Source organism: Phyllopteryx taeniolatus, chromosome 5 (genome assembly GCF_024500385.1).
Source record: "Phyllopteryx taeniolatus isolate TA_2022b chromosome 5, UOR_Ptae_1.2, whole genome shotgun sequence".
Taxonomy (NCBI): Eukaryota; Metazoa; Chordata; class Actinopteri; order Syngnathiformes; family Syngnathidae; genus Phyllopteryx; species Phyllopteryx taeniolatus.
In genome coordinates this window covers 23,324,257-23,339,422 of record NC_084506.1, presented here as the reverse complement: position 1 = coordinate 23,339,422, position 15,166 = coordinate 23,324,257, and the positions used below count along the sequence as shown (strand labels likewise).

The 15,166-nt window shown below is 40.4% G+C and overlaps 1 protein-coding gene across 1 annotated transcript in view; it reads left to right on the top strand.

The window, feature by feature from the left end:
• The window catches only part of eif4g2b (eukaryotic translation initiation factor 4, gamma 2b), a 28,676-nt gene extending 14,891 nt beyond the window's left edge, over positions 1–13,785 (top strand). Inside the window, exons 15-20 of the mRNA XM_061773935.1 lie at positions 1,857–2,072; positions 2,148–2,406; positions 2,885–3,089; positions 3,727–3,935; positions 7,464–7,585; positions 10,888–13,785. Of these exons, the coding sequence (XP_061629919.1) occupies positions 1,857–2,072; positions 2,148–2,406; positions 2,885–3,089; positions 3,727–3,935; positions 7,464–7,585; positions 10,888–10,953 (1,077 nt within the window). The 3' untranslated portion in view covers positions 10,954–13,785. The remainder of the gene's footprint in view (positions 1–1,856; positions 2,073–2,147; positions 2,407–2,884; positions 3,090–3,726; positions 3,936–7,463; positions 7,586–10,887) is intronic.
• The last annotated feature ends 1,381 nt before the right edge of the window (positions 13,786–15,166 follow it).

Below are 15,166 nucleotides of genomic sequence, written 5' to 3'. Positions count from 1 at the left end.
AAACTACATGACTTTGGTCAAATGTTTTAGATATCCTCCCACAAGCTTCTCACAATAGTCTGGAATTTTGGCCCATTCCTCCTGACAGAACTGGTGGAACTGAGCCACGTTTGTAGCCGGCCTTGCTCGCACACCTTTTCAGGTCTGCCCATAGATTTTCCTCGGGATTGAGATAAGGGCTTTGTGATGGCCGCTCCAGAACACTGACTTCAGCTTTAAGCCACTTTGTAATTAGTTTGGAAATACATTGTATGCTTCGGGTCACAGTCCACTTGGAAGAACCATTTGCATCCAAGCTTTAATTTCCTAGCTAATGTCTTGAAATGTTGCTTCAATATTTCCACACAATGTTCTTTTGTCCTGATGCCATCTATTTTGTGCGGTGAACCAGTCCTTCCTGTAGAAAAAACAACCCCAAAACTTGGTGCTGCCGCCCGCATATGTCACTTTTGGGATCGTGTCCTCATGCTTACAAGCCCCCCCCCCTTGCCTCCAAATGTAACGGTGCTCTTTATGGCCAAAGAGTTCAGTTTTAATTATGTCAGACCACAGGACATGTCTATGAAGGACCAAGAGTTCTTCTCCTTTTCCTTTACCACAGAACAGTGGGTGGGATTGGAGCATTAAGGCACCCAAATGGGTGAAATTAGTCACTTTAAAACACACATTGGTATTCCATTTGGATTGTGTTGCTACAGACCACAGTAAAGAAGTCATACAAAGAATTATCAGCATCAAAACCATGCATCTAGCCCAGGGGCCACCAACCTTTTTGAAAGTGAGAGCTACTTTTTTGGTACTGATTTAATGTGAAGGGTTACCACTTGGATGTCCATCCATCCATCCATTTTCTGAGCCGCTTCTCCTCACTAGGGTCGCGGGCGTGCTGGAGCCTATCCCAGCTGTCATCGGGCAGGAGGCGGGGTACACCCTGAACTGGTTGCCAGCCAATCGCAGGGCACATCGAAACAAACAACCATTCGCACTCACAGTCATGCCTACGGGCAATTTAGAGTCTCCAATTAATGCATGTTTTTGGGATGTGGGAGGAAACCGGAGTGCCCGGAGAAAACCCACGCAGGCACGGGGAGAACATGCAAACTCCACACAGGCGGGGACGGGGATTAAACCCCGCACCTCAGAACTGTGAGGCTGACGCTCTAACCAGTCGGCCACCGTGCCCACCACTTGGATGTACACTTCTGAAATCAAAGTACCTTTAGTAATATGTGGTTATTATATGTAATAATTTCTAATTAATGGTATTCATTTGTATGAAGGCACTGATACAATTTCTCCCAATCATTGGGAAACAGATAAATATCAATACGCAGCACTATATTTCCGTAAATCTCTGGCAGTGTTTATATTGTCAAATGATCACTTCTACAACATTTCTAGAAAATCACCATGTCCCTTCACTGCTGTGCAATTTTTAGAACAGTCCTGAGGGCTACTCATGTGGTCCTTGGTGGCTACCTGGAGCCCACGGGCACCACTTTAGTGACCCCTAATCTAGCGTGTACACAATCATGAACCAATATTACAAATGACTGTATTCAGTCATTAAATTATTCCACACAAACAAAGCACTTTCACATGAGGCTCTTCAATATTAGCTCGCATACTATTTTAAGTAACATGCCAGCACAAACTGACATGGCATCACACACGTGCAAACAAATATGCACACAAGCACTAGGTGAGTTTTTCAGCAAATAACTGATCTGAAAAAATCTGTGATTGCCGAACTACGGATATGCATAGTTTCACTGTACACCTGCCTAATCTATGAGCCATTATGAGACTTTCATAGAATGTCAAGGAGATATTACATTTTTTATGAATTTCCAAAGGAGGCAACAATGAGCGAGTATTTCACCAGCAAGAACCTGAGCGAGGCGGTCACCGGTCTGCGTTACATGAAGGCTCCCAAGCACTTCCTCCCCGAGATGCTGAGCAAGATCATCATGTGCTCTTTGGAACGACCCGACGAAGACAAGGAGCACGCCAGCACCCTAATCCACGCACTGCGCCTTGATGGACTCATTACGGCCGAGAACTTCATGCAGGTCCACATGCTGGCGAAATATTGCAAATTTTGTCTCCGGAAATGGGACTGCAAGATCACATCTCTCATTTCACAGGCTTTCCTCAACGTCTTGGACCAGTGCCCCAAGATCGAGGTGGACGTGCCCCTGGTCAAGTCCTACCTGGCCCAGTTTGCCGCGCGGGCTGTCATCGCCGAGTTGCTGAGCGTGGCCGAGCTGGCACACCCACTGGAGAACGGCACCCACTTCCCGCTCTTCCTCCTCTGCCTGCAACAGACCGCCAAGCTGAAGGACCGCGAGTGGCTCACTGACATCTTCCAGCAGAGCAAAGTCAACATGCAGAAGATGCTGCCAGGTAGAGCCATAATGGCCATCTATTTTTCTATACTGCTTGTCACCAGTCCATCACACGACAACCATTCACACCTCCAATTTACAGTAAAATCTCTAAAGTTACCCTAAGGGAGTGTAGGGAGATTACAGTAATTTTAACCATTGCATTTATTGTTCAAATACTGTTTAGTAAAAGAGTGGACAAACATTTGTGCTCAAGGCCACTTTATATTTGTAGAAAGGACAGATAGGCCAGGTTATTTAGACAAGGTAAAAAAAGAATAAAGTATGTAAAGTATGTGAAAATTGTTTATTTTAATATTGTAATAAAAAAAATATTTTTTTTTGTTGTTGTTAATGCTAATATTAATAGTTTGATGCTCGATGCTAGAAGGTGGTTTGAACCCTGAAGTTTTCTTGAAAGGCGTATTTAGCACAGGAAGAAATCCAGAAGCTTCTCGTTGTGAGGAGTCACTGATAAACCCTCATCCACTGTGCAGAAATTGACCAGAACAAGGATCGCATGCTAGAGATCCTGGAAGGCAAGGGCCTGAGCTTCCTATTCCCGCTGCTCAAGCTGGAGAAGGAGCTGCTGAAGCAGATCACGGCAGACCCGTCTCCACAGTCCATCTACAAGTGGATCAAGGACAACATCTCCCCCAAGCTCCACACTGACAAAGGCTTTGTCAACATCCTCATGACCAGGTAGGGGAAAAACTATCAAATCTAAATAAATAAAAAAGACAAAAATATACAGTTTAAGACTATCAATTCTTTAACAGAGAGTAGGTGACTGGCTTCTGTCTTCAGGTTTGGTGAAGCAGCACGTTATGTTCCAAGTAGCTGTAAACAATTGTATGTTTGTCATCAAGATCCAGAGGCCTGTTACATTTGATCAGATGGTTCTGACTTTAGACTGTATAAACCAGCAACTAGCTCATTGGGCAAGGTTATTCTGGTATGATCAACTAACTAAACAATTGTATGTTTGTGAACATTAAGCGCTTTCTGTTTGGAGAAGCAGCGTGTAGCTCATTGGCCAAAGTTGTGTTTGAAGTAGCTTTAAACAATGTTTATCATCACGAGACCAGTTGATGTTTGTCTTTAGATGTGTTGAAGAAGCAGGTTATTCTCATGCGATATCTTTCAATGAACTGCAAACAATTGTGTGTTTGTGATCACGAAGCAGCTTATGTTTATTAAGTAATGGTAAGTAAGCAGTAAAACCTCTTTCTTGCAAGGAATAGACTAAAAACACAACTCTTGGGGTTTATTACAGTTTTAGAAAGTATTCCCACAAGACACAGGAAGGTCCTTTGTGAACCTTCTTTTCTCATCGCAGCTTCCTGCAGTACATTGCCCAGGAGCTGTGCATGTCCGAGGGTGACGAGCAGCTGTCGGCCCCTTCCAAGGAGCAGCTGGAGCAGGAGAAGACCCTGCTCCTGGCCTTTAAGCCTGTCATGCAAAAGTTCCTCCACGACCACGCCCAACTGCAGGTCAGCGCCCTCTACGCCCTGCAGGTGCACTGCAACGCCAATGGCTTCCCCAAAGGTATGCAAATACCGCTGCTGCCAATCAGGGCACGCTATTAGGTGCACCCCAATTTGATTGTTGCTGTCTGAAAGAGCACGTGCTGCTTTGGTTGGTTCCGTTAATATTTTTAGAATCGGGTATATTACCGATGATCCCAATGATGAATTGAGAAACTGGATAAAAATTGAATTTGCATTATTAAACAACATTACGAATACAAAATATGAATGTGGGCTGCAGGTATTATTTTTGTGTACTTGTAAACTCTAATATCTGTCACGTTGAATGTGTGTAGATTTAAAATGTGAGGCCTATCTGGTGAGTGACGTGTGCCAATGAGAGTCAGTCTGTGTGAGTGCCTGGGGGTCAGTATGAATGAATTTAATTTTTCTTTTTTGTTCGGGTTTGTTCAATAAAGTGAAAGTGCACCAGCAGCTGCGTCTTAGCCATGCCCACTTAATTACAGTCCATTCTAAATAACAGTAGTTAGCTTGATTAAATTAGCTAACATCAATACTTTAACTTGTATTGATGATCGTAAAAGTGTTGTTATTGTGGCACGCAAGTTCTGCTTTGCAGTAGACACATTGCACTTTCTTTTTTGTGTGTAAAATAATAGCAAACTTTGGACTTCTTTTTTTACAGACTCTCGTCAACATTGCAGTAACTTTTTCCTGTGTCCAAATAGGAAAGCAGTACAGTTACAAGGAAGTACAGTAGAACCTTGATATAACAGACTAATAGGGGCGGGGGTCGTCCGATATAGCCGATTGTCTGTTACGTTGAAACCCTTATTTATTTTAAGGCCAGATGCACCCATTTTGCAGTACAATATGGTTCCTTTGTAGTTGTTTTTTTTTTCGTGGCCTAAAATGTCCAGTGCAGTACAACGTTATTGTAAGTAAATATAAAAAAAAAAAAAAAAAAAAAAGGCTTGAAAACTTTTGCAAGTTTCACACTTTATTCAAACTTGCCATGTCGATATGCTTGGTCATAATGAAATTGCTGACGTACAGGACTCTTTATACGCGAGTCGCTTTCATGAGCCGTGAGGAATTAGTGTACCTCCTATTTCCAAATCTGTTGCCAATGGCGAACGGCTTGACAAAAAAAAAAACTGTTACTGAACCAAAAATAGCTTTTTCCAGACTCCAAACACCTGTGTTTTGTATCCTTCAGAGTTAACACCGTAGCCATGCTGCTTCCTCTCTGCCAGCGCTCCATGCACAATAGACAATAGATGTAACCATTACGCCTTGTCAAAGCCCGACTTCAAAATGGCCGCCACGGGAGGCACGTCTTTTGGATATAGTCATATTGTATATCTGTGACCCGGAAATATGTCGGTCCCATTCTCTGCCTGCATTGCGCCATAGCGCTGGTGACCATTAGCAGCCAATTCTGGAACTTACAGACTTTGTCAATGGCAGTGTAAGCGACAAATGGAAACAATTTTTGGATACATTGTTCAGTCCCGACCATCCGTTTTATCCGATATCTGTTCTATCGGGGTCCGTTTTGTCAAGGTTCCACTGTATGCTGAAGTGATAGACAAGCATCATATGTTGCAGAGGAGCTATGTTTAGCCTGGATTGTTAGTGGGAGCTCCGGAGGTTTTTTGTCACATGGGCATGTATACATGCACTTCCAGAGCATTTTTTAGAAATGAAATCTTCTGTAGGCCCATTATTTTTAAGGTTAATGTTGTAAAGCAAAGCAAATTTATTCATATAGCGCATTTCATACACAAGGTAACTCAATGTGCTTTACATGATTAAAAGCATTTTAAAACAAAGGGGGAGAAAAAAACGCTTATAAACATTTAAAACGAGGGGGAAAAAAAACAAAAATTAAAACAGCGTACGGTGCAAGAAAAATCATTTAAAAGTGGAAATGCTCTAAAAAGCATGAGGAAAAAAAACTTTTTAACCTGGAGTTAAAAACATTCACACTTGGGGCTGACATCACTTCTGTTGGCAACTTATTCCATTTGTGTGCAGCATAATAGCTAAATGCTGCTTCACCATGTTTGCTTTGGACTCTGTGCTCCACTATTTGACCTGAGTCTGTCGATCTCAGAGCCATACTGGTTTATATTCCATTAGCATTTCATTCATGTATTCAGGACCTAAACCATTTAGTGATTTATAGACCAGTAGCAGAACTTTAAAATCTATTCGAAAGCTGACTGGAAGCCAGTGTAAAGACTTTAGAATTGGAGTAATTTGCTCTGACCTCTCTGTTCTGGTCAGAACCCGAGCTGCAGCATTCTGAATGAGCTGCAGCTGTTTAATGCTCTTTTTAGGGAGTCCAGTCAGAAGACCATTACAATAGTCAAGTCTACTTGAGCTAAAAGCATGGATGAGCTTCTCCTGGTCTGCTTGACACACTTCGCTATGTCCTTCAGATGGTAGAAGGCAGTTTTAGTAATTGATTTGATATGACTGTTGAAAGTCAGGGTCGGAATCCATCAGAACACCAAGGTTTCGGACTCATCCAGTTATTTATCTGTTTTAGACAGTGACATAACACCTCAATTGACCTGTAGTCATCTGGCGACACTGCCAGATATAACTGTGTGTCATCTGGATAGCTATGATAGTCAAAATTAAAGTTCTGAAGAATATGACCCAAGGGTAGCATATACAGGCTGAACAGGAGGGTCCAAGAACTGACCCTTGAGGGACCCCATAGTTCATTGCCATTCGATGAGATTGAACACTTCCAATGGTTCGAAAATAACTCCTTTCCTCCAGGTAGAAGCTGAACCATTTAAGGACTGCTCCATGATTTGTGCTAATATTTAACCTGATGGATTGTATTTTGTAAGATAAGTTTGTAATATTAAACTTTTTTCGGACTATAATTTATTGTATATTCGTGGTTTATGGAAACAGCCAGAATTTAACCGTATTTCACGCACTTTCACACAGTAGCATGTTAATCGGAAAATTTGAAGTGTTCCGTCAGCATTTGGTGTTATATCCAAAATGGTGTTAAAATATGGCTTTTATATGTGCTGTAAAAGGAGCTTAACACTTTTTCACAAAGACAGAAGATCTGTTTTTTATATTAGCATAGCAGTGTGTAGGACTGTCACAATCGAATATTTTGAGAATTGGCCCCAGCTGGAATATGTTACGGCTGCGTCAAACCCAATATATTTGGACCCCAAAACAAAACAACAGAAGATGCATGTTTACAGACTTTATTCAACAAAGGGAGCACACTGATGTGAAAAGATGACTATAAACAGAAAGTGACGTGACAGAAGGGCATATGGATTTAGTCTTGATATCCGAGGGAATCCATGACTATGATGTGGCTCGCGACAAAAATTAGTTTGACACCCCTGCAGTCTAAACAGTTAATCGATTAGATAATAGTTTTTTATTTTAATTGTTGCAGATCTATGTGAAAGTCACACTTTTTGCATTCGATGTCACTAGATTGTGTACCCAATGAAGTGGCCAATCAGTGTCAATATATTGTATACAATGTGCTGTATATGTTTCATATTCATATTGAGTCTTCTTGTTTTTAAAGGCATGCTGCTGCGCTACTTTGTCAACTTCTATGACATGGAGATCATTGAAGAAGAAGCCTTCCTCGCATGGAAAGAAGACATTACCCAAGAATTCCCTGGAAAAGGAAAAGCTTTGTTCCAGGTATCGTCAATATAATATACTTTGATTTTGTTTCTAAATAAATTGCCTAATGTAAACGGCTTTGTTTTTAACCAAATTTGGCCAGACTCTCCTTAAGCTGTTTGAATTGTGCCAGACTTGCCATCGTCTTATTTCTAGTTCTTTAGTGAATTTCTATTATGCAATGTAATAGACATAAAGAATAACTGACGGGGAATGTCCTTGCGTGACCGAGGATGCAGTGGACTTTGGGTTATTTCCAGTCATCCTTTCATTAGTGTTGTGCAAAGTGGCAGTTGTTAATAATTTACGAGGGATCATCACAATACAGTGGTGCCTCGATATACGAGTGATCCTACTGAAGTTTTTCAAGATCAGAGCTGTCGCTGGCCGTTTTTTTAATTATATTTTTGGGGGGCGGGGGGGACGCGAGTGCTGCAACTAACAATTATTTTAATAATCGATTAATCTATTTTTCAAACGGATAAAAAATTTATTTGATATTTGCGATTGTCTTATTTTGATTAAACAAATAAAAATATGTCTGCTTTCATGAGAGACCACAGAAGTCTGAGAATATTTACTATTGAGAGGCTGAAATTCCAAGGATTTGGATAGTTTAAGTTAAATGTCTGTAAACAATTGATTATCAAATGAATGAATTAATGAAGTGTTGCCCCTCTAACTTTGATTTGCAAGCAAAAGTTTGGTCTACAACAGCTGTATGGTGGCACTGAACTCAACTCACTTCACAACAAGCAGCAGTTTGGCAGATTGAACAGTTCTTCAAAAAAGAAGCTGCAAGCTGTTTAATGCAAAGAGAAGTACACTTTGTGTATTTAAATCAACCACATAGCTTTGCCTTAAAATCCGCTAGTTTAATTCCAACACATTATGGGAAATGCCATAGACAGGTTAACAAGTACTATCTTTGTTGCGGTGTTGTAATGCTTTAAGAAACGGGTATTTGAACACAAGTGGTTGAGCAACACATGTAGACAGATTATTTAATGATGCTCAAAGACATATTCTTTATCCTCTGAAAACGAACTCTTATTATTGCAGCTAACTCACCGTAGTTGTGAAACTGTTCGTTTGTCTGCATGACTGTATTATACTGCCGCTGGTGGCCAAGTCACCCACACTAAGGCGCCGCAATGTATGAATCGTGATGCACAAACAGTTACATTCTTTACATTCTGTTCAGTTACGTTATTACTAGGTTTTACACGATCAAGATTTTTGGGGCCGATCAGCGAGTTTAAAAAAAAAACGATAACCGATCACAAGATGGAGCAATGTGTCTATTTAAATGAGTTGTTCATTTACTCTATACACTTGTGTACTTATTTGCTCAAAAATTATATTTACAATGATGTATTTTTGTTCATCTATTTATGCCAGTGAGGCATAGTGACAGACAAAACAAATGAATGGTCTTCTATTAGATGGCAGGAAGAATAACCCCAATTCCAATGAAGTTGGGGCGTTGTTAAACATAACTAAAAACAGAATACAATGATTTGCAAATCATGTTCAACCTATATTTAATTGAATACACTACAAAGACAAGATATTTAATGTTCAAACTGATAAAACTTTGTTTTTAGCAAATAGAGAAAATAGTCGAACAGTTTAAGGACAATGTTCCTCAACGTACAATTGCAAGGAATTTAGGGATTTCATCTATGGTCCATAATATCATCAAAAGGTTCAGAGAATCTGGAGAAATCACTGCATGTAAGCGGAGAGGCCAAAACCAACATTGAATGCCCGTGACCTTCGATCCCTCAGATGGGACTACATCAAAAACCGACATCAATGTGTAAAGGATATCACCACGTGGGCTTAGGAACACTTCAGAAAACCAATGTCAGTAAATACAGTTCGCCGCTACATTCGTAAGTGCAACTTGATACTCTACTATGCAAAGCAAAAGCCATTTATCAACACCCAAAAACGCCGCCGGCTTCTCTGGGCCCGAGCTCATCTAAGATGGACTGATGCAAAGTGGAAAAGTGTTCTGTGGTCCGACGAGTCCACATTTCAAATTGTTTTGGGAAATTGTGGACGTCGTGTCCTCTGAGGAAAAGATCCATCCCGACTGTTATGGACGCAAAGTTCAAAAGCCAGCATCTATGATGGTATGGAACTGTGTTAGTGCCAATGGCATGGGTAACTTCCACATCTGTGAAGGCACCATTAATGCTGAACGGTACATACAGGTTTTGGAGAAACATAAGCTGCCATCCAAGCAACGTCTTTTTCATGGACGCCCCTGCTTATTTCAGCAAGACATTGCCAAACCACATTCTGCACGTGTTACAATAGGATGGCTTCGTAGTAAAAGAGAGCGGGTACTAGACGTGTCTCCCTGCAGTCCAGACCTGTCACCCATTGAAAATGTGTGGAGCATTATGTGGCGTAAAATACGACAACGGAGACCCAAGACTGTTGAACAACTGAAGCTGTACATCAAGCAAGAATGGGAAAGAATTCCACCTACAAAGCTTCAACAATTAGTGTCCTCAGTTCCCAAACGTTTATTGAATGTTGTTCAAAGAAAATCTGACGTAACACGGTGGTAAACACGACCCTGTCCCAGCTTTTTTGGAACGTGTTGCAGCCGTAAAATTCTAAGGTAATGGTTATTTGCTAAAAACAATAAAGTTTAGCAGTTTGAACATTAAGTATCTTGTCTTTGTAGTGTATTCAATTAAATATCGGTCGAACATGATTTGCAAAACGTATTCTGTTTTTATTTGTTTAACACAACGTCGCAACTTAATTGGAATTGGGGTTGTACATACAGTAATTAATGTATCCACTGTTTGTGACATTTTTGTTTGTGGGTGTGCTGTGAAGTTTTTCAATTGTAAAATATGTGCCTTGGCTCCATAAAGGTTGGAAATCGCTGGTCTAGTCAGATCATGTATTCTAATCGGTCAGGTCAAACCAACATTACAACATGACAGAAATAATGGGTGCTAACTTACTGTAATTAAATTACTATAAAATAAAAAATTATATAAATAAATTATTAAATTAAATGATAGTGTTTTGAGTTATGATCGTGGTCACGGAGCAAATTAAACCTGTACCTCAAGACACCACTGTACAGTGCTTGTATGACCCATCCGTGTTGCACAACCGTGACCATGCATGCCTTGACTTTTTAACTGGATTATTTCTTGTCATTTATTTGTTATCATGAGTAACGCAGTGGGAAATTAGGTGTGAAGAAGGCTCAAGCAGGATACCGATTGCCTCGTGCGTAACCTGGGAAAGGTTTGTGTACGAACCTAAATGTGGTCTTCCTTCAGGTCAATCAGTGGCTCACGTGGTTGGAGACGGCCGAGGAAGAGGAATCGGAGGATGACGGTGATTGAACAAGCGCCATCCACACAAGATTACACTTTCCCTTTTGCTTTGCGTTCATTTCCGCCATTGATCGATTGATTGATTGATGAACCACTCACGAATAACACCGCCACATCTCAACGCTTCCCACCCCCTTCCTTCTGCTCCTGTTCTGTGGCCATGTGTGGTGTGTTTTTTTTATTTTTTTCCCCTTTGTAGCGCTTTGTCCTTGTTTTGACTAATCAGCTCACCCGGAAACAAAACATCAAAGGTTGTAAAAACATTTGGTTTAGGTGGCCTGTGCTCGCTTTCATTTTTAAAAATGTTTCTTGCATCAAAGAAATGCTCCTGAAAGTTCCTCCTCAACCAATCACAGGTGACTTTAAACCTCTTAAGGTAGACTTTTTGTGTAAATCTTTCCTTTCACGCAAAGCCCAGAGCGCTCTGCTTCATTCCATATTTCCTCAAATAATGGCCCCATTTAGTTGTAGGGTATACTTGAAAAACAAACTCCTCACAAAAGGTAATAAGTGTAATTATCTCAATTCTTCGGTCACGTCAAAGACTTTAGGAAGTTGCTAACCAAAACAGCAGCACCTAATGTGGCACATTAACAATCTAGTTACCTGTGCCGTCGTAAAGTTTATCTTGCATTATATGGTAGTTAAGACAACAAATCCAGGCGTTATGTCTTGTGGCTGACTTGAAAAGCTGCCTATCAATCAGTCAGGGTTCCAGTCACTCCACAATGTTTCATTTTATTTTCCCTTTAAAGGCCTTTTCACGTGAGGTAAATTGTTACATACCGCTAATGTACTTTAATATTAAAAAAAATAAAGGCATCACCCAGCATCTGCAGTTTAGTAACGCCCCGCTCCAGGCCGCCACTTTCCGGAAATACGGCAATAATCTCCCAAATGACATCACTCATCATGTAGAAGCCTTGTTTCTTTTTTTTTTTCTTTTTTTTTTTTTTTTTTTTTTTTTAATATAAACGTTTAAGTGAATGAAAAAAAGCTGCAAGTGTCCCCTCCCAATCTTACCCCTACTCATCCCTCCTTACTTAAAACTGCTGAGTCATTGTAAGTGAACATCATTGTACTCATTCATCATGATTGTGCACCTGCTTTAATGTCAATAAAGTCAGTAAATGAACACCGATAACATCACTTGTCTGAACAGTCGTCGTCCCTCCAGTACTTAATCTTGATCCGTTGGCATCCAGAAGTACTCCACTAGCCTTCTGCTCTGTTGATGGGCCGCAGCCGAGTCAAGTGGTGCTCCCTGGAAAGGGGGCAGTTCGTCAGAGTGGCCCGGCCCGCAGTCCCTCGCCAAGTGGGGGGCGGTCACGCGAAGCACGGTCCTGGGAAACGAGGGTTGGCGAAACACGGCAGAAGGTGAAGCGTTTGGCCACTAGAGGGAGGCAAATAGTTCGTAAGTCTGCGCAAGTCATCTTATTATTCATCTTTTTACACAGATCACGCACACCAAGAAAAATTAGTCTGATAATCTGTACACTGCTGTGAAACTACGACTCAAAATTGCAACAAGCAGGGACTTAAAGTTAAAAAAAACTGCATTTATGGGCCTTTGCCTTTCAAACAGAACCCAGCAAAGCAGGATATTGTGTTGTGTGTATTTTCACGCAGATACAGTATCCCACAATCGGATAATTAGATGTCCGTGTCTGGTGTGAAGTGATTTCAGTGGTAAACATGGCGTGTCTCAAAATTGCAGCATCTGAGCTGTAACACAAATTTCAGCATTTATACCGACGTACTTAAGCATTGTGTGACACTTGCGACATACCGCTGTTCCAAATTTAGGTAGAAAATGCCCAGGAAGTCATTTTTCAAGCTATCCTAGTTGATCTTTTACATCTGGCTGTTGAAACGGCTGCATTTCTCATTAATATGAAAAAATATGGAAATAAGCTTTGCTCTGATTGGATCGCCCATGGAAAACAGCTTCGCTCTGATTGGCCTTGGTGAAAGGCGATATCTCGGCGGCCAGGTCAAGCGTTCACCGCGACCTCGCGTTCATTTCATTCGTGAAGCAGAATACCAACTACTCAAAACAAGTCACAACCCCACAGTGGAGGGGACCATGTCTCATGGGTGAAGTGAAAGTTCAATCACTATTACAGAATTATGTAATTGGCTCGCAGCGTTCATCTGTCGCACACATTTTGTTGACTGTGACCGCTGCTACAGTCTACATAAATATAGTTATTGTAGTAAAAACCTTGCGGAGCCAATGTTTTAGCTATTACAGTATTGTCTTTATATATTTGTCTAAAAAAAAAAAAAATCTCTCAATCTGGCATTTAGCAAATAGAAATAAAGAAAATGGAAAAAATGTTGGTGATCCTAATTAAAATCGCAAAGTTTTCCCGAGATGAGTGGGGGATGTAGCAACCGCGAAGTGGGCAGGTACTTGAATACTAATTGGTGTAACTACGTCACACTGTTGGCGATTTTAAATCCTGTCGTTTGCGAGCTGTTTTGGTGTTCAAAGGCTATTGCGTTAAATCGACAAACCGTGCAGAGATCAAACCTAAACCTGATCACAGACATATTATAACCTATGTTATGCATAAAGCAGTGGGGAAAATGGGATTCTGATGGTGTGGGACCTTTAAGTTTATTTTTCAATGATGTGGACATAGGCTAGAGTTTAATTCACTCTCCATGTTTAAAGGAAGAGGTTAGTCCTTAAATTGCACTTTGAGGTGTTATTCTGTCACGATCTTTGTATAAAAGAAGAATGTGTCATGCCTTATATTGCACTAATTTGAATGGCCATATTTGACATTTTGAGTTGAATGTTGTTTTTAATGAAATAAATGGAGGACAAGGTTCTATTCGTCTTGTTTTCTTCCTTTTTCCTTGTTTTTACCTGAATGAGCTCCTCTCAGGTTCTTCAGGGTTGGGCTCCAATGTAGTGCCTTAGGCACAAAAACAAAATGAAAACATAAAACTAAACAACCGGTGCCTGTACTCTCAGGATTTAATGACACAATTCGTCTCACTGTGAAATTTTTCGCTGTACCGTCTTGATTTTTGAGAATTTTCACCCGTTGGTCGCTCTCGGTCATGCATAGGAAGAAGCTCTTGATGTTAGCCTGACACTACAAAACAAATAGATGGCGGCAGGAGCAAGTACACTATTTATTTTGTTTTGTTTTTATTTGTGAAAACGGCATCCCATCTGCCTGTGTGGGTTAAATGTTTCAGAGTTTCAACCAATCTTTTTGTTGTTGTTTTTTTTGCTTGCGGACTCAAGAGTCCTATTAATTTTGAATGTAAGGAAACATGACCGTAGAAAGCCGCCAGAACCATATTGATTTTGAACAGCATCCTATCCAATTCACTTGAGGTAGCTGAAGTCAAACATTTGTCAGAATTTCAATCAATTAGTTTTATTTTTTTCTTCAACTCAATTTCCAAGATTCCTATTGCTTATGAATAACATCAGAAACCAAAATGGGTGGGAGTAATTGATTATGTGAAAATCTTGATTTTTAACATCATCCCATTCAAGACACCTGACATCAAAAGTTTTTTTTTTTTTTTTTTTTTTTGCTCTTAACTCAAGAGTCGTATTGATTTTGAACATCAGAAAATGTGATGTGAGATCAAGAATCCTCTTGGTTATGAAGGGCATCCCATGAAAGTTACTTGAGATACGTAGCTGAAGTCAAACGTCAGCATTTTAACTTTTTTTGTTTTTGTTTTTGCTCTAGCTCAATCTCCAACACTCCTATTGATTTTGAATGATATAAAAAAAAAATGGGTGTGAGCACGAGCTCTCTTGATTACAGAATTTCAACCAATCCATTTTTTTGTTTTTGTTTAACGAATCCAGTCTCCAAGACTTCTATTGATTTTGAATGATACCGCAAACCAAACTGGTGAGCGCAAGAATCCTTTTGATTTTGAACGCCACCCTATTCAGAACACTTGAAGTCAAATGTCTCTGTCAGAAGTTGAACCATTCGTCTCTAAATTCTCTAGCGCTCGCATCAAAGAAAAAAAGCTTATATCAAGCTTTATATCAAATCAATTTTTCTCCATCTGGATCAGTATGTTTTTGGGGGGGAGGGCTGGGGGGTAACACTATTGTATAAAAGCATTAAACGTGATATGAGTATGTCAAAAAATAGAGTGTTTTATTAAATTCACTGTATGTACTGTAGTATTTGTGTTGGCTGTGTGCCTTTAAGGGGCGTGGCCTCGTAAG